This window comes from Nerophis ophidion, linkage group LG16 (assembly GCF_033978795.1).
Source record: "Nerophis ophidion isolate RoL-2023_Sa linkage group LG16, RoL_Noph_v1.0, whole genome shotgun sequence".
In the NCBI taxonomy this organism is placed as follows: Eukaryota; Metazoa; Chordata; class Actinopteri; order Syngnathiformes; family Syngnathidae; genus Nerophis; species Nerophis ophidion.
In genome coordinates, this window is record NC_084626.1 from 21,478,148 (window position 1) to 21,501,249 (window position 23,102).

The window sequence follows — 23,102 nt, forward strand, 5'->3', positions numbered from 1 at the left end:
AAACATAAATAACTTAACTTAATATATGCAGTACCAGAGAAACATAAATAACACAAAAATGGCTACCAAAACCAAGTACAGTAGCACAGTAGGCCCAAGTACTCATCAAACACCACCGCAACGAACAATACCAAAGTGTATTCATCAAACAACAAATAATTAATTTAACTGAATATAAGCAGGGCTACCGAAATATGAATAACACAAACATGGCTACCACAGATATATACAAAATATTGAATGACTATTGTCAATTTTGATTAAAATTACCAACACTTATTATAATACTTTAATGTATATTTTTCAAGTCAAACAAAACATATTAATTACAGTTTGCACTAGCTTATATAAAGTGATATTTGTGTTTTTCTGCTAGTTTACTTATTAAAAATGTTTCAAATTGTGACATCGTTTTTTTGAATGTTTCAGCTTCACTGCTATTACAAATAAATTATTACATAAAAAAATGTTTTCCAGTTTCTCATTCACTAACTTAAGAGTTAGAGGCAATTAAAACCAATAAAAACAGTTTAAATACTGATGGTTATTACCATTATTATAATGCTCAGTGGCCTTGTGGTTAGAGTGTCTGCCCTGAAACTGGCAGGTTGTGGGTTCAAACCCTGGCCGAGTCATACCAAAGACTATAAAAAATGGGACCCATTGCCTCCCTGCTTGACACTCAGCGTCAAGGGTTGGAATTGGGGGATAAATCACCAAAATTATTCCTGAGTGTGGCCACCGCTGCTGCTCACTGCTTCCCTCACTTCCCAGGGGGTGAACAAGGGGATGGGTCGAATGCAGAGGATAATCTCACGACACCTGATGTGTGTGTGGGACTATCAGTGGTACTTACACTTTGAAATAATTGGAATTGAATGCTAAAAGTACACTTTATAAATGTATGTAAACAAATGAAAATTGAAAAGAGGATGCCAGACATGATGGGAAAACATTTCCAATTATTTTATTGTCAACCTAAAACAGTGCATGCTATTTACACTTTACAATCTACCGTAAATATGCCTCATACATATAACATGTTCACATTCATATACATCCTTTATATAAAGTCACGTCTTGTTTGCCAAAAAAGACACTGATAAACGTATTATGTGTCATGGCTATGAATGTTCTCATTCATCCAGGTCATTATCTCAGGGCATTCAGTCAATCGCAACTGGACTGTTTGGTTTGCTTGGAAGACGTTTCTCCTCTCATCCGAGTAGGCTTCATCAGTTCATGCTCATAGGCTTAGATTGGTCAAATCTAGATCTGACCAAGCTAAGTCTTCCAAGACAAAACCAGTGAAATTGCTATTGATTGAATGCACTGAGAGTATTATGTGTCGTTTCCACAGATGAGTGCATTGTAACATGATCAGATACAATAAACATCATCAAGTCCAGGAAATACACGTTTGCAATATTCGATAAGCTTAAGTTTGCATTTAAGGCATTTTTAAAAAAACAATAGGTAGCTTGTTGTCATTTTGGCATAATCCCTTTAAAACAAAAACATTGCAAAAACATTGAAAGGGACGGACAATGATTTTCTTGAGGTGTGCATCATAATTTATCAGTGAAAATATCTTCATAGCAGCAATCCAACCAGCTGCAAGTACAATTATAGAGTTGTACATAAATATATATGTTGATATGACGTAAAAACGTCCTTAGCAGCAGTAGAAAATACCTTTTCGAAATGTTTTCTCCTTTGAAACTGGAAACTGTTATTCAGTCCCTATAGGAATTCACAAATTCACTATTTAAATTCAACCAACCCCTTTGCTACGTTGTCCAATGCCCGCAACTTCAACGGTCTAATCAAAACATATCTTTGTTTCTTGTGTAGACGAAGCAGGAACAACGTGTAACAATATACTGTATCAATCCATCAAAGTCTATTTATATAACCCTTAAAGGGGAACATTATCACCAGACCTATGTAAGCGTCAATATATACCTTGATGTTGCAGAAAAAAGACCATATGTTTTTTTAACCGATTTCCGAACTCTAAAAGGGTGAATTTGGCGATTGAAACGCCTTTCAATTGTTCGCTGTCGGAGCAATGACCTTTTACCCGTGACGTCACAACGGGAAGCAATCCGCCATTTTCTCAAACACATTACACGCACCAGGTCAAATCAGCTCTGTTATTTTCTGTTTTTTCGACTGTTTTCCGTACCTTGGAGACATCATGCCTCGCCGGTGTGCTGTCGGGGGGTGTAACAACACGATCAGGGACGGATTCAACTTGACTTACGTGGAGTGTGCTAATCAGACATATCAAAGGTCACGGCATGCTAATCGATGCTAACATGCTATTTATGCTAGCTGCATGTACATATTGCATCATTATGCCTCATTTGTAGCTATATTTGCATCCAGCCTTTCCCTCCACCCACACTTAATGCCAAACAAACACATACCAATCGACAGATTCAAGTTGCACCAGTGGTCAAAAGATGCAATCGTTGGTTAGAAGGCGATCGCCGAATTCGTCCTTGTTGCCGCTGTCTGTCGTGATATGGCTCAAAAGCTTAAGTTTCTTCTTCAATTTCGTTTTCGCTATCTGCCTCCACACTCCAACCAACCGTTTCAATACATGCGTAATCTGATGAATCGCTTAAGTCGCTGAAATCCGAGTCTGAATCCGAGCTAATGTCGCTATACCATTCTGTTCTATCCGCCATGTTTGTTTGTATTGGCGTCACGCAGTGACGTCACAGGAAAATGGACGGGTGTATATACCAATAGCAAAAATCAGGCACTTTAAAGCCTTTTTTCGGGATATTCCATGATGGGTAAAATTTTGAAAAAAACTTCTAAAAATAAAATAAGCCACTGGGAACTGATTTTAATTGGTTTTAACCCTTCTGAAATTGTGATAATGTTCCCCTTTAATCACAAGTGTCTCAAAGGGGTTCACAAGCCACAACGACATCCTCAGCTTGGGTCCCACATCAGGGCAAGAAAAAACTCAACCCAATGGGATACAATGAGAAACTTTGGAGGGGACCGCATATGTGGGGACCCCCACCCCTGGGCGACCGGTGCAATGGACGTCGAGTGAATCTAGTTAATAGTGTGAGAGTCCAGTCCATAGTGGGGCCACAGGGGTATCAACTCTTTATTGCTCAATCGACAATAGCTGTAGCTCAGACCTACTTCCTGTTCCTGCTTACAATGTTAAACCTAGGAATTAAACATCGACTTAGTAATTTTGTTGAAATCCTTTGCCTTTTCAGGGTAAGGTTAAAAGGAAATCTGTAAAATCACAAGAGGATTCAATAGAATTTTAAAAAAAGTCACAAAACATCCAACTTTTGCCACAGCTTTCTGAAAAAGCTGCTCCAAATTCAGGAACTTTGAGGTGCAACAATCACGAAAATTACATGTGAAATATTAGAGGGACGGATTGTGTATATTTTCGATTTATTGATGGATTGCATGCGGTTTGTGTTAAAATGACAACCCAATAAAAATGTAGAAATCAAAAAGTGATTATCAAAATAACAGTAACACAAAAATACTTCAAAAGATCTTCCATTGATCTTCTTAGAGAGCAAAACAATCATTTAGTTGATTTGTTAGTAAGAAGTAGCACACAAAAACACTTTTAAACACTTTAATTCCCCAAAGATCAAACTAATAAAAGAAAGTTTAGGATTTTAATACTTGATGGCTTAACTGCATATTTAAGCTTGCAGTAATCCAAAGAGAGGTGTGCTGTTATGAATTATTTGAAAATCACCATTAATCAATGATTTGTCATAACAGGAATAAAAAGCAAATCATACATTAAACTCTGGGCCAAGAGTTTATATTGGTACAATTCAGATTTAAAAAACAATTAAATTACATTGGCAATATATACATGAAATAATCATACATTTACACATTTAACAAACTCATATTTTTTTAAACCGAATTCAAATCTAAATGTCTTTTGTGGAAATATTAACATTCATGATAATGTCATTAGTTTGCTTATTGTTTATGTTGTTAATCTAAATATTATAAACTGTGATTGTAAGCGCAAATTGAAAAAAGAAAGATTAGGCTCCAGTCACCTCAGCGACCGCGGGGAGGGACAAGCGGTAGTAAATGGATGGAAAAGTGAAGATGATCATTTGGTGTGAAGATCGTGAGAAATATTTGTATGATTAACTTCATTGTAGTTAAATACAGTCCTTATAAACATATTAGTAATATAAATACACACTCTTGTTGTCCGTCAAACACGTACTGCATTCAACCTACTTCTGTAAAGTACAGGAAGTAATTATGCACGTCTGAAATGTTAATTCGTATCCTCTTTTCTTATTTTGACTTTTATAGCAAAGCTTTGTTCTGGTTGGAGGGCCGTCTTGGTTTCTTTCAGCGAATCGACTCTTCTTCCTGCACTCACGTACACTCTAGTGGCCGCCGCCACCATTGCTGCTCCCCGTCGTCCAGTCGTTGATGATGAAGCTCAGGCTCATTATCATGAAGGACACCCCCAGGGCGGCAAAACAGGCAGCCTGAGAGGTGAAGAAAGAGAAGGAGGAAGAAGTGAAGGAGGAGGAGAAAAAGAAGAAAATGGAGAAAAAGTAGAAGAAAAATAAAAATGTATTAAGCATTTGTATGTGTTTCATGTATTTGTTGGTATTTCATACAGTAAGTTGTTGTGTGTGATCATAACCAAGGGTACTATTCCCACAAGTACTAAAGTGAAAAAAGGATTCTGGCCTTTTGTTTATTCTCCCATTGACTTACAGTATTTTCCGGACTATAAGGCACACTTAAAATCCTTTTTTTCCCCTCAAAACTCGACAGTGCGCCTTATAACCCAGTGTGCCTAATGTAAGGAATAATTCTAGTTTTGCTTACCGACCTCAAAGCTATTTTATTTGGTACTTGGTGTAATGATAAGTGTGGCCAGTAGATGGCAGTCAAACAAAAGAGATAGGTGTAGACTGCAATAAAACTCAAGTAAACAACACCAACATTTTACATGTTCCATTGAAAATATAGAACATTACACACGGCGCTCAAAAATCTATCAAAATGTTTTAGTACGACTTTGGTAAATTATGAAGCCGCACCAATTGAAGGATTGTAGTGTGCTTCAACATATGAGTATTATTATGGTGTGTGGATAAGGCAAGACAAATTATCTGGCGTTTTGTATCGCAGTATTATGCAAAACAAACTTTTCTTACATTCTGGTACCTGCTGATCCGTATTTGGGGTCTGCGTAAGTCCTGAAAAATTGCATATGTCCGCTTTTGTAGTACGCGCACACGCCATGGTCGATAAGCTTGAAATAAATAAATAAATACTATAGATTACTTCCTTGTATTTTTTTTGTACTTATGTTCTTCTTTTTTCATTTATTTACCTCTGTTATCATATTTTTTTGATTTATTTATGTTTTGTATTTACTCAATTATGTTTATTATTGAAGGACTTTTTTCCAATGTGTGGCCCAGGTGACACGTTGTGCAATGAAATGAACACAGGGTAATGATTATGATGATTATTATCGTTTTCAATTTGCCTTGTCAGCATGCACACAGCACCTACTCAGTGGCCTAGTGGTTAGAGTGTCCGCCCTGAGATCGGTAGGTCGTGAGTTCACGATTCATACCAAAGACTATAAAAATGGGATCCATTACCTCCCTGCTTGGCACTCAGCATTAAGGGTTGGAATTTGGGGTTAAATCACCATAAATGATTCCTGGGCGCGGCACCGCTGCTGCCCACTGCTCCCCTCACCTTCCAGGGGGTGATCAGGGGTGATGGGTCAAATGCAGAGAATAATTTCGCCACATCTAGTGTGTGTGTGACAATCATTGGTACTTTAACTTAACTTTAACTAAGATGTTTTGTTTAAATGTTAGCATTGAACTGCTTTATTAAAGATAAAAATTGAACAAACTATCAGAAATGAGACAAAAAGAAGAAATAGGATCTAATATAAATAATAATAATATTATAATTATGCAGAAGTTGATGTTTTCTAAAGTAACTTTTATAAACAATATTTCAAATGTTCTCACCAGGATTTTTGGTGTTGAATTCATTGGTTCTTTGTCGTTAGGAACAATTCGGATGTAGAAGACAGCAGGAAAGATGAATATGAGGCAAGGAGCAGATGTGGCTCCTGTAAACATGAAACGCAACAATTATTTTTACAGCATCGAGTATCCATACAACATATCAATGTGCAATCATATGTCATGCAAACAGTTTTTCACCTCTTCACAATGTCTGTGTTAATTTTATCCATGATATCCTTCATTTATCTGGTTATCAAACAATGTTTGTCAGATTTAACCCCTTTACTTATTGTTTATGTGTATGTATTATTGAATGAAGGTATTGATTTAGATAAAGGGATGTCGTTGTGAGATTTTGGAGCCCTTTGAGACCCTTGTGATTAAGGGATATATAAATAAAATGTGACTGATTGTTTATCATATGTCCTGTCCTTTTTACCCCTTTGTTATTACTAAAGTTTCTATGGTCCTTTTCAGGCATGTTAAATTGTGATAAAAAGTGATGTACTAATATATAACTTTGCCAAACATATTAGCAATAATAGCACATCCTGATGTTTTACTCGCATTCTTCCTGGAAAAAAGTTCATTTCCTGTGTGATCAGTTGTTGACACAAGGGCAAAGCCAAGCTCGCCACTCATCGCTCTAAACCTGCATGGACAGAATGTTTACATGCACTCTGTCTTCTCATTTCGGACGCTTTGTAGTCGTCCTTGGCGGAAACGCTTTCAACTTTCACCTCTGGACTGTGAAACATGGCCTCCGGTCCGAGGAAAGAGTGGAACAATAATATTGACTTTTTTGTTCCTCTTTTCCTTGTGCGTCAACAAGCACACTCACGTTTTCATACGTCCAGCACAGATAGCGGCATGTCAAACGCTCACGTTAGCTCAGACTGTAAACGGAGACGCAATATGTAAGCCATGACCTTGAGGGTACAGTACACAGTGGGAAAGCTGCCTACACGAAGATTACAAAGATAAGCAGAATTTTATTTTTAGACATTTTTAAGTCAAATTGTAATTTAATTTAAAGGCCTACTGAAACCCACTACTACCGACCACGCAGTCTGATAGTTTATATATCAATGATGAAATATTAACATTGCAACACATGCCAATACAGCCTTTTTAGTTTACTAAATTACACTTTTAAATTTCCCGCGAAGTGTCGTGTTGAAAACGTCGCGGTATGATGACTCGTATGATGACGCGTGCGTTTGACGTCTCGGGTTGTAGCGGACATTATTTTCCAGCCTGATCCAAGCTATAAGTAGTCTGGTTTAATCGCATAATTAAACAGTATTCTGGATATCTGTGTCGCTGAATCTTTTGCAATTTGTTCAATTAATAATGAAGAAGTCAAAGTAGAAAGAAGGAGGTGGGATCTTTCAGTCTTTAACCACACAAACACAGTCTGTGTTTCCTTGTTTAAAATTCCCGAAGGCGAAGCTTTACTATGGATCAGAGCGGTCAAGCGAACATGGATCCCGACCAAATGTCAACCGGCAGTTTCCATCCATCCATCATCCATTCTCTACCGCTTATTCCCTTTTGGGGTTGCGGGGGGCGCTGGCGCCTATCCCAGCTATAATCGGGCGGAAGGCGGGGTGCACCCTGGACAAGTCGCCACCTCATCGCAGGGCCAACACAGTGGTCAAGCGAACATGGATCCCGGCCAAATGTCAACCGGCAGTTTTCGGTGAGAAAATTGTGGTAATAAGTTTGCTCTTACCGGCGACATCAGCAGAGCTTCCAGCAGCATGACTTCCCTTACAGACACTGGGTCAACACACGTACCCGTGGCCACACCCCTCCAACTTTAGATACTATTTAATCTCACTAAAACACTAAAACAATGGGCAGATAAGGGATTTTCGAGAATTATCATAGTAAATGTGTATATAACATCTGCAATCGCCATTTTTTTTTTTTTTTGTCCTTTACTCTCAATATCCTCATCCACGAATCTTTCATCCTCGCTCAAATTAATGGGGAAATTGTCGCTTTCTCGGTCGGAATAGCTCTTGCTGCTGGAGGCTCACATTATAAACAATGTGAGGATGTGACGAGCCCTACAACCAGTGACGTCACGCGCACATCGTCTGCTACTTCCGGTACAGGCAAGGCTTTTTTATTCGCGACCTAAAGTTGCGAACTTTATCGTCGATGTTCTCTACTAAATCCTTTCAGCAAAAATATGGCAATATTGCGAAATGATCATGTGTGACACATAGTATGGACCGGCTATCCCCGTTTAAATAGGAAAATCTCATTTCAGTAGACCTTTAAAGCATGTTTTGCACCAAAACAAATTAATATAAAATACATTGTTTAACATAATGCAATACATCTTTAATCAAATACTTCTATTCGTTTTATCCATTATGACTGCCTTACAACACTAGGACTAACACTGCGAGTCACCGGGGACAGTTTCAATGTTGAGAGCAATTTGCGATCATATTCTAACCACAGACGGAGCAGGAAGGGACTAAGTATACGCTTCCAATATATTAAGCGTCCTGTCATTCATTAATTGACATTTTATTTGGGATTCCTTACGGGGCACTACACAGCTCATAATGTGCTTTTATTTTATTAAAATGCTCATTTTTAAGCGTTTTTATTTATTCTCACATAAAATCATAACATTGAGAATGCCATTCTGTTTTTATTGACAACTTTGACTGAATGGAAGTCACATTTTCCAGCGGCTATTGATTTCATAACATTGAAATTATCATTGATGTTCTTTAATTAGCCTAAAAGTGACACAAAAAAAATCACACAATGACAGAAAAGTACACCAATAAAAACACCACTTTTTTTTTTTACAAACGTATTATATCATTATTTTTCTTATTTCAATATTCGTATTTGACAACTGCTTTTCAGTTTAAAATTCTTAATTTCCCCCAGGGGTTAATAAAGTACTTCTGTTTCTGATTCTGATAAGTGTAATTATGTAAACATACTGGATTTAAAGGTTAAAATTCCACCCAAAATTATAAATTTTGATCATTACAATTCAGGTGGAAGAAGTTTTATAAGATTTACTGATGTAAAGTGGAAAAAATATACATTAATGATATTTCCGTTTTTGGGAAGCTGACTTATTTATAACCTTTTGTTCGCAAGTGTGAGATTTTGTTGTTAATCTAATCCTGAAAAAAATAATTGCTGCTAATCATTGACCATCTCAGCCACTAATAATTATAATAATTACAACAATAATAATAATAATATCAAGCAAATCATTCGCCAAATGTATTTTCTGAAAATACATTTATAAAACAAACATAGACCCAATAATAAAACTTCAAAAAAGGGTCATTAGAATAATACACAAAGCGTGCTACTATGAACATACCAATCCATTATTTATAAGTTCAAATGTATTAAAATTGTCAGACATTGTGTTTTTAAAAACAAAGGAAATTATGTTTCGAGTAAAGAACAACAGCCTTCCAGCTTGTATTCTTAGGTTATTTCATTTAAGAGGAGAAAAGTATAATTTACGGGGGATATCGATTTTTGAAATAGGTAAAGCGAGAACAAATATAAAATACACATGTATTACGGTTTTAGGAGTAAAATGGTGGAACGAGCTCAGTGCTGAGCTGAAGACATGCACTTCTTTGGTAAGGTTTAAGAAAACCTTGAAAGGTAATATAATTAAAAATTATAAAATATAGTACCGGTAACAATTACTTTTATCCCATTGATTTTTAAAAATGTTTTATTTAACGTTGATGTTCCAGGCAATCTGATCTTCAGTGAAGGTATAGGATAGGCAAATATAAGCTTTGGCTTCAGCCTATTTGTTTTTTGGTCATTCTTTTTCTTTTCTTTCGTGTGTAAATGTGCATAATTGTATACATATAACATGTACTGTAAAACTGATCACACAAAATGGTTGATTGATTTGATTGATTATATGACCGAAATCAACTTATTTCATTCAATTGAGTTTTTTCCCCATGAAAACACAGTAGTTATGAAAAGGATTGGCCTTTAAATGGTAAAGGGAAAAAATATATTATAACATATATTATTATTTTATAAAGCAGTTGTTGGAAATCTGACATTTTTCTTCGTACTCACCAATGATTCCAAAGATGCCCAGAATGTTTGGAGCAAAAATTACCAGCATGTTGATGATAGTCAGCAGCACGAGAGCGATGATGGTGTGACGCAGCCAACTGAAAGACTTGGTGGGAAACAACATCTGCTGGATGGCTCGACGCACCTGTACAGGGGAATAATTACAAATATGCAGTACGTATTTTTAAGGGGAAGCGTGGACTTACAGGGAAGAGCACGATGGGGACGGTGAGCGTGACGGCGGTGAGGACGGCAACTCGCACGCACAGGATGAGCGTGTCGTAAGGATCGATACGACTGTACGTGTGCAGCAACTCAGGCTCAACTTTGTCTGTTGGGAAACACAAATATCAACATTCAAGATGTGTGCAATTGCTTTTGAGCTAGACTGCATTTCTAACTGATGGCCACAGGAGGTAGCTGGATTTTAAATAAAAACAGTTAGCGGAGTTTGGGGTGTCCCGATTGATCTGATATCTGAATTTATGGGATATCGGCTGGCATGTTGAATGTTTTAAAGGCCTACTGAAACCCACTACTACCGACCACGCAGTCTGATAGTTTATATATCAATGATATAATATTAACATTGCAACACATGCAAATACGGCCGGTTTAGTTTACTAAATTACAACTTTAAATTTCCCGCGGAGTTTCTTGTTGAAAACATCGCGGAATGATGACACGTGTTTGTGACGTTATTGGTTGGAGGGGACATATTAGCCAGCACCACTTGCGGCTAAAAGTCTTCTCTTTTGATCGCGCAATTACACAGTATTTTGGACATCTGTGTTGCTGCATCTTTTGCAATTTGTTCAATTAATAATGGAGAAGTCAAAGTAGAAAGATGGAGGTGGGAAGCTTTAGTCTTTAGCCACACAAACACACGGTGTTTCCTTGTTTAAAATTCCCAGAGGTGAAGCTTTACTATGGATCAGAGCGGTCAAACGAACATGGTTCCCGACCACTTGTCAACCGGCAGGTTTAGGTGAGAAAATTGTGGTAAAAAGTTGCCTTTTACCGGAGATCAGCAAAGCTTGCGCCGTCCATGCAGCTGCCGTGACTTCCCTCAGAGACTGGCGTCAACACACCCGTGGACACACCCCTCCGACTATCAGGTACTATTTAACTCACTAAAACACTAGCAACACAATAGAAGGATAAGGGATTTCCCAGAATTATCCTAGTAAATGTGTCTAAAAACATCTGAATCGCTCCCAATGCAATCGCCTTTTTTTTTTAAACTTTATTTTATTTTTTCTAGTCCTTCACTATCAATATCCTCATCCACGAATCTTTCATCCTCGCTCAAATTAATGGGGAAATTGTCGCTTTCTCGGTCCGAATAGCTCTTGATGCTGGAGGCTCACATTATAAACAATGTGAGGATGTGAAAAGCCCTCACACAGATGACGTCATCGTCTGCTCCTTACGGTAAAGGCAGGGCTTTTTTGTTAGCGACCAAAAGTTGCTAACTTTATCGTGGATGTTCTCTAGTAAATCCTTTCAGAAAAAGTATGGCAATATCGCACAATGATCAAGTATGACACATAGAATGGACCTGCTCTCCCCGTTTGAATAAGAAAATCTCATTTCAGTAGGCCTTTAAGTTGTATACTACTTAGACATACAAAGTCTTCAAGGTAGAAGTGTATTAGAAAGTATTCAGTAACGAAAGTGTCCGCATCATTCCACCTACTGCTTCACAAGCTTAACTCCATTCATTCTTGTGAGCAGTAAGTGTCGACAAAAAACAATTACCGCTCCACTTCAACTTAAAGACACCATAAATACATTCTAGACCAGTGGATCTCAAATGGGGGTATGCGTACCCCTGGGGGTACTTGAAGGTATGCCAAGGGGTACGTGAGATTTTTTAAAACATTTCTAAAAATAGCAACAATTCAAAAAGCCTTTATAAGTATATTTATTGAATAATACTCCAACAAAATATGAATGGAAGTTCATAAACTGTGAAAAGAAATGCAACAATGCAATATTCAGTGTTGACAGCAAAACATTTTTGTGGACATGTTCCATAAATATTGATGTTAAAGATTTCTTTTTTTGTGAATAAATGTTTAGAATTAAGTTGATGAATTCAGATGGATCTCTATTACAATCCCCAAAGAGGGCACTTTAAGTTGATGATTACTTCTATGTTTAGAAATCTTTATTTATAATTGAATCACTTTTTTATTTTTCAACAAGTTTTTAGTTATTTTTATATCTTTTTTTCCAAATAGTTCAAGAAAGACCACTACAAATGAGCAATATTTTGCACTGTTATACAATTTAATAAATCAGAAACTGATGACATAGTGCTGTATTTTACTTCTTTATCTCTTTTTTTCAAACAAAAATGCTTTGCTTTGATTAGGGGGTACTTGAATTAAAAAAATGTTCGCAGTGGGTACATCACTGAAAAAAGGTTGAGAACCACTGTTCCAGACGGTTAATAATGAATAGGTTAGTGTTTGTTATACCTACTAAAGTTCTCGGTTTGACTAATGTCACTTGATCAAAATTTTTCTAACATTCCACTCGACGAAACATTAAAACCCATGTACTATATTTCCTGCAGATACTGTATTGGTTCAAAATCGGTATCATTCAATCCTCTATGCTCCAATATCGAAAGTGTAAAAGTTGTATGGTTGCTGTTGATGGTAAAAATTATGGTTAGACAAAAAATAAAAAAATAAGAAATATGCCTTAAATGTCTAAAATTGTTGACGTTCACCCATCCTCACACGTTATGTGACAAATTCTATTTCAGCCCACATGTGAGGACTGACTCTGAAGATGAGAAGAAGTTACTGTGAGGAAAGGGAACACTTACATGTTCCAGTACTTCAGTCACCGTGTCCCAGAACCAAGACATTGTTTGCTGTTGTTTTGTTCCAGTTGACCTGACAGGACTCTCAGTCAATATGAAATATATTTTTGTTTTATACTGACTGGGCTAGCTAGCAACTACCTATCCTCAGGTGCAACCCCCTGAGGATAGGTTGATTGGCAACACTAAATTGGCCCTAGTGTGTGAATGTGAGTGTGAATGTTGTCTGTCTATCTGTGTTGTCCCTGCGATGAGGTGACGACTTGTCCAGGGTGTACCCCGCCTTCCGCCCTTATGCAACTGAGAAAGGCTCCAGCACCCTACGTGACCCCGAAAGGGAAAGAGGTGGAAAGTGGAATGATGGATAGACAATTCCCAGCAGCGCGGCCGGAATTCCCGTATAAGTACCAAATTCGGCATTGATCACTACTCATGTCAGATATTCAAAACACAAATAAACAAGACAAGTAATAAAAGCATAATGTGAAGGAAAAAAGTTGAAATATTTATACTAATAATATAATAACACATTTACAACATAAAGCTGTAATGCAGACTGTTTGTCTTGAAATATATTTCACTTATCAGTGTGTGACTATGTTGTATTTATTCAAAGCTGTTTACACACTTTGACCTTTAGGGAAGAAAGTTGTGATGACGACACAGCAAAGTACAACTCAGCGTTTCCACAGGATTCAAACGCTCACCATAGAAGGTCAGGTAGCCAAAGAGAGCGGCCAGGAAGTACATGGTGTACATGACAAAGATGGAGATGTTGGACACTTTCTGCATCTTCTTCTTAGTCGGACTGGAGATTTAAAAAGAACAATTTGCGTGTCATATTTTGGAATCTGATTAAGTTGTGCGCTCTTTTTGGCTGCCTCACTTGCGGAGTTCGGTATAGATGGGGAGAACCTCAGGGTGGCAAACAAAAGCAAAAGCCAGGATGGGGATGGTGTAGGCTGTCTGTGAAAACACACAAGTATACATGTAGTCTTTATTGAACAATATTGCATTTTGTCAATACAAACATGTATCAATTATACTACCAAATTACTTACACATACAAAGTTCCCAAGGCATAAACGTATAAGAAAGTATCCAGTAACAAACGTGTCCGCATCATTCAATTTACTGCATCATGAGTTTTTGCAACCACTAGGATTAGCCAACAAACTAATTGCCACTCCATTTCAACATAAGGACAGCATAATTTCATTCCAGATGGTTAATAATAGGGGTGTGGGAAAAAATCGATTCGAATACGTTGTGCGATTCAGAATCGGTTCTCATTTTTAAAAAATCGATTTTTAAAAAAAATATATTTTTATAATTTTTTATTTTTTTTATCAATCCAACAAACCACTACACGCAATACCATAACAATGCAATCCAATTCCAAAACCAAACCTGACCCAGCAACACTCAGAACTGCAATAAACAGAGCAATTGAGAAGACACAAACACGACACAGAACAAAACCAAAAGTAGTGAAACAAAAATGATCATCAACAACAGTATCAATATTAGTTATAATTTCAGCATAGCAGTGATGAAAAATCCCTCATTATCATTAGACCTTTATAAAAATAAAAATAAAGAAAAATAGTGTCAGAGTGGCTTACACTTGCATCACATCTCATAAACTTGACAATCCAATCCAATGTTTTCACAAAGATAAAATAAGTCATATTTTTGGTTCGTTTAATAGTTAAAACAAATTTACATTATTGCAATCAGTTGATAAAACATTGTCCTTTACAATTATAAAAGGTTTTTGTTCTTGTTTTTTTAAATCTACTACTCTGCTAGCATGTCAGCAGACTGGGGTAGATCCTGCTGAAATCCTATGTATTGAATGAATACAGAATCGTGTGAATCGGAAAAATATCGTTTTTGAATCAAAAATCGAATCGAAAAAATCAATATGTTATCGAATCGTGACCCCAAGAATCGATATTGAATCGAATCGTGGGACACCCAAAGATTCACAGCCCTAGTTAATAATAAAAAAGTCAGTGTTTTTCATACTTACCATTGATGTCTGTTTGACTAATTACACTTGATCAAACCTTTTCTAACATTCCACACTACAAAATAATAAACGTATGAATGATTCAGGCTGATAGCAAATCAGATTACCGTATTTCCTTGAATTGACGCAGGGCATATAGTATGCGCCTGCCTTGAATTACTCCCGGGTCAAACTCGCTTCGCAAAATAATTAGCGCATGCTTAGTATTACCGCCAGGTCAAACTCGAGACGTCACGAGTGACACTTCCCCTGTCATCATTTTCAAAATGGAGGAGGATGATTTCAATACCGGTTATTTGAAATTGCATGAAGGGAAGACGATTAAGAGCTATTCAATAGGATTTAAGATCCAAGCTTTCATCACACTCAAATTTTTAATGCATGCCTTTGGTAAGTGCCGGAGTGAAAAGAGGTTTTAAAAAAATTTGTGCATGCTTACTTTTACCGCATGCCTTTGGTAAGCGCAGGAGTGAGAAGAGGTTTTAAATTAATTAGCGCCTCGGCGGCAATTCAAGGAAATACGGTAATATCAGAATCTGCCAATTCTCTGAAGTGCAATATTAGTATTGTATTTAAAGTAAATAAGTTGTATCGAGACACCCCTATTACCCACCACGGTTTACTAGGTGTAAACCTTGTCAAATGATATAATAACTTGGGTTAATAACAGATGATTATTTCTTAAACATATGAACCAACATGTTGAACACAGATGTACACAATTACAAAAAAATATCAGTCAAATATACTTGTTACCATACTATACAAACTTTATTTACAAAAGCCCTTTAAAAACAACCACAGTTAAAAAAAAAAGGGCTGTACACCACAAACAAGTAAACACACAAAAAGCAGAGAAGTGCAGGCAAAGGACAGACTAAAATATATCAATTAAAATAGAGGTAAAACATATGTATGTATATACACATATAAACACACATATATATAATGTGTGTGTGTGTATGTATATACAAATACACACACACGTGTGTGTGTATTTATACACGCACGCGCATACAACCACAGTTAAAAAAAAAAGGGCTGTACACCACAAACAAGTAAACACACAAAAAGCAGAGAAGTGCAGGCAAAGGACAGACTAAAATATATCAATTAAAATAGAGGTAAAACATATGTATGTATATACACATATAAACACACATATATATAATGTGTGTGTGTGTATGTATATACAAATACACACACACGTGTGTGTGTATTTATACACGCACGCGCATACAGTATATACATAAAAAGAGCAATTAGAAATATACAGTATGTATAAAAATGATCTTAAGAGCAATTTGTTGGATAAAAGACATTGAAAAGTTAGAAAAAGTTGAAACAGTTCAAAGTCTCATGCTGGGTTAAAAAAGCCAGTGAGTAAAAGTGGATTTTAAGAAGGGTCTTAAAAGTAGCCAGAGAATGGGCCTGTCTTACATGGAGAGGGAGATCGTTCCAGAGTTTGGGACTTGCAGGTCTTAAAAACAGCCAAAGAAGGGGCCTGTCTCACATGGAGAGGGAGCTTGTTCCAGAGTTTGGGAATCGCAACAAAGAAGGCTCTGTCCCCTCTGAGCTTACGTTTTTAAATTTTGGTAACTCCAGGAGCAGCTGATCAGCTGACCTGCGGGACCGGGTAGGGGCATAGATATGGAGCAGCTCAGAAAGGAAAGGTGGGACAAGTCCATTACAGGATTTAAAAATGAATACAAGCATTTTAACATGGACTCTAAAAGACCCAGGCAGCTAGTAAATTGAAGCTAAAAGAGTAGTAATGTGCTCTCTTTTGCTTGTGCTTGTTAAATGTCTGACAGCTGCATTTTGGACCAGCAGCAGACGTGAGAGGGAGGACTGAATGATTCCAAAATACATAGAGCTACAGTAATCCAGCCAAGATGTGAGGAAGGCATGGATTACTGTCTCAAACTGTTGCCTGGAAAGAAGGTTATTAACCTTGGTTAGTTGACGTAAATGAAAAAAAGCTGGCTTTTACCACTGTGCCAATCTGTCGGTCCAATTTAAGATCACTATCAATGCGAAAACCCAGGTTGGTGACCATGGGCTTAACGTGCAAAGTAAAGGGGCCGCACGGATTCTACTAAGTCCAAGCACTATTAATTCAGTCTTCTTGTCATTGAAATGTAAGAAATTCAGGGCCATCCATGCCTTGATATCATCAAGACAAGCGAGTAGAGGTTGCATTGAAGAGGCATGTTTTCGCTTTAACGGAAAATACATCAGTGTCATCTGTAACAATGTGGTCGCATGGTTATGCGTTCTCCCAAGATGCACCAGGAAACTCCGGAGGCAAGGTGCAAGTGAGATAATGATTTATTGTCTATTAAACATGTAAAACCACAAAAGGACTAGCGTGCCAATCGCACGAGAATCTAAACTAAGGAAATAGCTAGTGTGAAAGCTTAGCATAAAAACAGGCAAACGAAAAGCAAAGCTTAGCCCTGGAATCGTAGGAATAGACGTCAAAACTGTTGCAAGGAAGCAAATAAGACAGCCAGACAGTGTGTGGCGAAAGACAGGAACATGTAGCTCTCTGATTAGTGCCCAGGAACAGGTGAGCGTCACACTAATCAGAGGCAGGTGAAACTAATCAGCCCCCATGGAAACTAAAACACAAACTAAGGGGTGCTGAAAACAGGACTGAGGTACTCAAACTACCAGAAAAAAACATGATACGGGGAACAGATCCTAACATCATCGGCATAACAATGAAAAGAAATGTTAAGCATTAAGATTGAGCCCAGGGGAAATAAATGAATAGAAAACAGCAGTGGTCCTAAAACTGAGCCGTGTTGGACCCCACATGTCAAGGGAACAACAGGATTCAGATCTAGCAATGTTTACAGAGAAGGTTCTATTTGTTAAATATGACTTCAACCAACTATCAGCAGTACCACAGATGCCCACTTGATACTGTAGGCAGGTAATTAAAATATCATGGTCCACCGTATTGAATGCTGTTAGATCGAGTAAAACTAAGATCATATTATCCGCTAAATCCGTTGCTTGGAGGATGTCATTAAAAAAACAGTAATAACACCAATTCGGTACTATGGAGGGGTTCAAACCCAGACTGAAAGACTTCTAAAATATCAGTGTTTAACTGGGTAAAAACAATCTTCCCCAAGATCTTTGAGAGGAAAGGCCGCTTAGAAATGGATCTAAAATGGGCTAAAACAGAACTGTCCAGACCTTTAAAAGTGGCTGAGCGTGTTTAAAACTGGTAAGAACCACACCAGAAAACATACTACTATTTAAAATGTTAAAAACAGGCTACCCTACACAAGAAAAAAACATATTTAAAAAATATAGGAGGGACAGCATCATGGGGCGAACCTGAGGGCTTCATATGATTAATTAACTCCTGTAACTGCAGCAGAGTCACTTGCTTGATTAAAACAGCAGAGTAGTGAAAACGGACAGAAGGGCCAGAGGTCGGAACAGAAATGACAGCCCTTGTTGTGGCAACCTTATCAATAAAATACTCTAAAAAGGCATTGCACAATTCAGATGAGGGTTCCAAACATGTAGGCTGAGGGGCATTAAGAACAGAGTCAATGGTTTTGAATAGAACACCAGGGTCCAGACTATTTGTGGCAATAATGCTTGCCAAATGTACTCTGATATCAATGCAAACAGTCCTTTGAAATCCGGAGTGACGCCTGAAGCTTGACCTTCTTCCACCTGCGTTCAGATTTGCAGCACTAACGTCGGGTTCTATCCTTAAACCAGGATTCTGATTAAGTTTTAGCCTTCTTGATTTTTAAAGGAGCCACCAAGTGAAACAATGTACTGAGTTTCTCAGTGTCAGAGGGTATAAGAACCTGGTTAAAAGCAATAAAAACACTGACTGGCAGTAGAAGGGTTAAAAACTCGCAGGAGCTCGGTATAGCTGTCAAGCTATAAAAACTGGCCTCAAAATCTGAAAGCACATTGTCACAAATGTCGAAGTAAGAGACAGGTAAACCATATGAGAGGACAAGATCCAGTGTGTAACCCTGTCCGTGTATGTGGCCAGACATAAACTGTCAGATTAAAGGAATCAATAAGGCTTAAAAAATATATTTCACCAGTGGCTTGTCGGGACAGCACACATGAATATTCAAATCTCCAACAATGAGGACACAATGATAGAGGGGCATAATTCCGGCAAAAAAATTCAGAAAAGTCCTTCATGAAGTCATTATTGTATTGGGGCGGGCGGTAAATGGCACACCTTAAATAGTAATTTCAAAGCTGGCGAAAAATGACGAAGGAAAGCATTGCTTACATTTATAGTCATTTTTATAAAGTGGCGCCGTTCCTCCTCCATGGCCTGAAGTACAAGGAGAGTGAAAATAACAAGTCAGCCGACAGAAGTTCGGAGAAAACACTGGACTCACCGGCACTGAGCCACATCACCGTTAGGCATAGGAAGTCTAGACATCGTGACTCAAAGAAATCCCTGAGTGTAAACGTTTTGTTGGCCACTGATCTGGTGTTCACCAGACCAATTTTGGCAGGATATGAGTCCGGGGTCGCAGCACACTGGGAATCCCGGCACAGCCACTTCAAGTTCAAAAGATTCACTTTACAATGGCGGCGGGTCCATGGTCTCTCACCGGGGCCGATTACTGGTGCGGGGCAGCCCGATGGATCCACGGAGGGCCAGAAAAAAACAAGGCAACCACTTAATCCATTTCCCGTTCTGGGCAGCGTTGGAAGAGCACGCCAGGAGTACTCTCTGCTTTACCCGCCGACCACTATGGGTGCAGCGACGACGCTTCCACCGAAAGCGCAGGGCTGGAAGCCGGAAAAGGTGAGTTGGTATTTCTGACAGTAATGGGGGCAAGACATTTGGACCACCAATATCAAAAGGTTATGTTTGACAGAAGGTTAAAATCTAACAGTGCTTGGTGACCATACACCAGCAGAAACTGGAACTGTATAGTGCAGTAGCACAAAATCTACAAAAACTGAAACCGGACTGAGAGCGGTAGACAGACAGCCACACACAACGGCGCGATCTTGAAGACTTTTTATATTCTGTTAATTTGCCGTCATTATGTGATTACTCTTTTTTTTTTCTTCTTGTGTACACCATTGACTTCTGGCAGAGCACCTGTGAGCACCTGTTTTTAATTATCATTTGTCCCCCTATTTATACCAGATGATCACTCCAGATCAGGGGTCGGCAACCCAGAACGTTGAAAGAGCCATTTTGGACTAAAAATACAAAAGACTAATCTGTCTGGAGCCTTAAATATTTGAAAAGCAGTATATAAGTCTTATACTGAAGGCAACACATGACGGAAGTGTATATATTAGCTATAACAGCTTAGTATCAAAATGACAATGTGTCGCAGGTTGAAGCAAATCTTTGTTGACAGAAATGTTGAAATGTAATATTTATTCTACACATTTTTACAACATTAGAAACCATTAGTAAATCAGAGGCTATTTAGAAGGTGAGATATCTCCTGGAAATTACTGGCTTTTAATGGCCAAAGGTATAGATGTGTGTCCCCAAGTTAAAGGAAATGGCAGGTTGTCTTGTTTAATAGATTTATTACAATCTTTGGTAAGCTAGGTAACGTTTGCTGTGGTCTGGAATAACATAGCACACAGATAACTATCTGAAATGCAGTCAATATTACATACAGATGATATGCCATGAGACACACAAAACTAAATTATATACAAAGAGGAAACAAATAAAGTAAATTAAAGGAACTCAAGTATACCCACAAATGAGGCATAATAATGCAATATGTACATCCAGCTAGCCTAAATAGCCTGATTAACACTCCAATAAGTCAAATACAAAATCAAAGCACACCTTTGTGAATTCATGCACAGCATGAAACTTTTGGTGGATAAAGTGAGACAAAGGAGTGGAAGATTTTACATGTAAACAAACTGTCACAGTCCACACCGTGGTGAGTTCAATAACCGCCAAAATTAGTAGGACAAAAATATGTTCACCAAATACTCAGATTAAACATTAAACAGTAGGCTTTGAAACAATTGGGAAGGTTTGTATCATGTCTGTCCTCAAACAAAAAACATACTAAAACAAAAACATTTACCCCATCTTTTTCCATTTTCAATCCGTTTTTAAAAATGCTCCAGGGCGGCAATAAGGAGCCGCGGGTTGCTTACCCCCGCTCCAGATGATCGCAGGTGCGTACTGATGCAGTTGCAGTCTGAGATTCTTCATGCTTGCTATTCAGGTATTTTTCCCCCTGGTTCCTCTGCTCGCTAAGGCTTACTTAGACACTTTCGTGGTACTGCCTGGTTGCTAAGACCGACCCTCTCCCTAGTTATTGTTTGTTTTTCTTTACGATTTTCTCACGCGGTTGCGTATTCTTTTTTACGCTTTTGAGAAATAAGACAGTAAATCGCCTTAAGTAACGAGGCTAAAAAACATGTTTTTTTAGTTTTGAAAAGATGAAAAAGTACTTGTACATACATCTATGTAGTGCTAAAATAAATAATTTATAACAAAACTACTAATTATAAAAATATAAATACATTAACTGATTGATGTATTTCTACCACAAGTGGTGGAAAAGTAAGAAACAGATATTTTGGTTAAGAAACACTGCCTTTGACGTCCAGATAAGTATCGTGATGGCTTACCTGGGAGTTAATGGTGAACATGTGTGGCGTGCAATGACTGTCATCTTGGTGAGCCAGGCTGTGATCTTCGCTGAGAATTGACACGTTCAGGCTGTGGTGAACCTCGGTGCTGTTGGCCGAGAACTCCTCGAAAGGACAGAGAATCTGGAACTTCTTGTAGATTACCTGCAGATGTGATGAAAAGATGCTGGTCTCGAAGCTTCTGTCACACTTATAATAATCTATCATGTCTCATTAAGAGTACTTATTTGTGTCACCTAAAACCTAGGAAGCACTTTGGCTCTCCTGAGGGTCAAAAATGGGAAAATCCAGAAATCTTCCATCATTCCGTAGGAACCAAGAATTGCCTTGCTAATATGATTCTACTCATGATAACAAATATGAAAATCAAATGTTCTAACCCTTAACAAATACAAACCAGCAAACTACCAACCTCTAAATTGTAGTTTTTACCAAAAAATCGAAATTGTAATCGATAAGAGTTTTCAGAGGAAATAAAACAAATTTAATTGTTGGCCAAAATTGTGCAGCCCTATCCCTTTCTATAGTATTGTCCCCTTGATAATATATCATAAACATGCTTGCAGAAATGTGAGCTGTGTACTTATTTTACAGAAATACTGCACATATAAAGTAGATAGTAGATACTATAAAATATATTTTTATAACGGATAAACAAAAACAGATGGATGGATGAATGGATATTTTTATAACATTTTATAACATGTATTTTTATAGCATTTATAGCAAAAATATTTTATATAATTATTCAAACTAGACACAAACGTACCGCAGTGAGGAAGAACACCATGCAGCTGAGAGAGAAGCCGCTGGTGTAGCCCAGATAACCTGAAAAAAGAATTAGACATTCAGACCCACAGGGTTTATACCAGTATATATCAATATTCATCTAATTAAAATATATAGTGAATATATTTATTAAGTGGAGCTAAGGATTTGTTCACAAAATAATTCAATAATCATGTCTCAGCAAAACAATCAACCCTGTATTTAAATGATTGACTTGTTTAAAGCAGAGGTGTCCTAATCAAGTTTGATAAATTGATTGATTGATTGATGCATGAGTCAAGGGTTGATTATATTTCGAGAATATTCATTGGTGTACAGTGGGGCAAAAAAGTATTTAGTCAGCCACCGATTATGCAAGTTCTCCCACTTAAAATGATGACAGAGGTCTGTAATTTTCATCATAGGTACACTTAAAAAAAAATCCAGGAATTCACACTGTAGGAATTCCAAATAATTTATTTGTAAATTATGGTGGAAAATACGTATTTGGTCAACCATTCAAAGTTCTCACTGATGGAAGGAGGTTTTGGCTCAAAATCTCACGATACACGGCCCCATTCAACTCGTCGTGTTTGGAGGAAGAAGAATACTGAGTTGCATTCCAAGAACACCATACCTACTGTGA

At 37.6% G+C, this 23,102-nt stretch overlaps 1 protein-coding gene across 2 annotated transcripts in view; it reads right to left on the bottom strand.

Annotated features, from left to right (window-relative positions):
* Positions 1-942: 942 nt before the first annotated feature.
* Positions 943-23,102, bottom strand: part of slc38a3b (solute carrier family 38 member 3b) — a 69,474-nt gene continuing 47,314 nt past the window's right edge. For both annotated transcript variants that reach the window (XM_061874650.1, XM_061874649.1), the window contains 8 exons: positions 22,458-22,516; positions 21,668-21,832; positions 13,880-13,959; positions 13,701-13,801; positions 10,361-10,485; positions 10,155-10,299; positions 6,048-6,151; positions 943-4,526 (listed from right to left, as the gene is read on the bottom strand). In XM_061874650.1, coding sequence (XP_061730634.1) covers positions 4,422-4,526; positions 6,048-6,151; positions 10,155-10,299; positions 10,361-10,485; positions 13,701-13,801; positions 13,880-13,959; positions 21,668-21,832; positions 22,458-22,516 — 884 coding nt within the window. In that variant the 3' untranslated portion in view covers positions 943-4,421. The remainder of the gene's footprint in view (positions 4,527-6,047; positions 6,152-10,154; positions 10,300-10,360; positions 10,486-13,700; positions 13,802-13,879; positions 13,960-21,667; positions 21,833-22,457; positions 22,517-23,102) is intronic.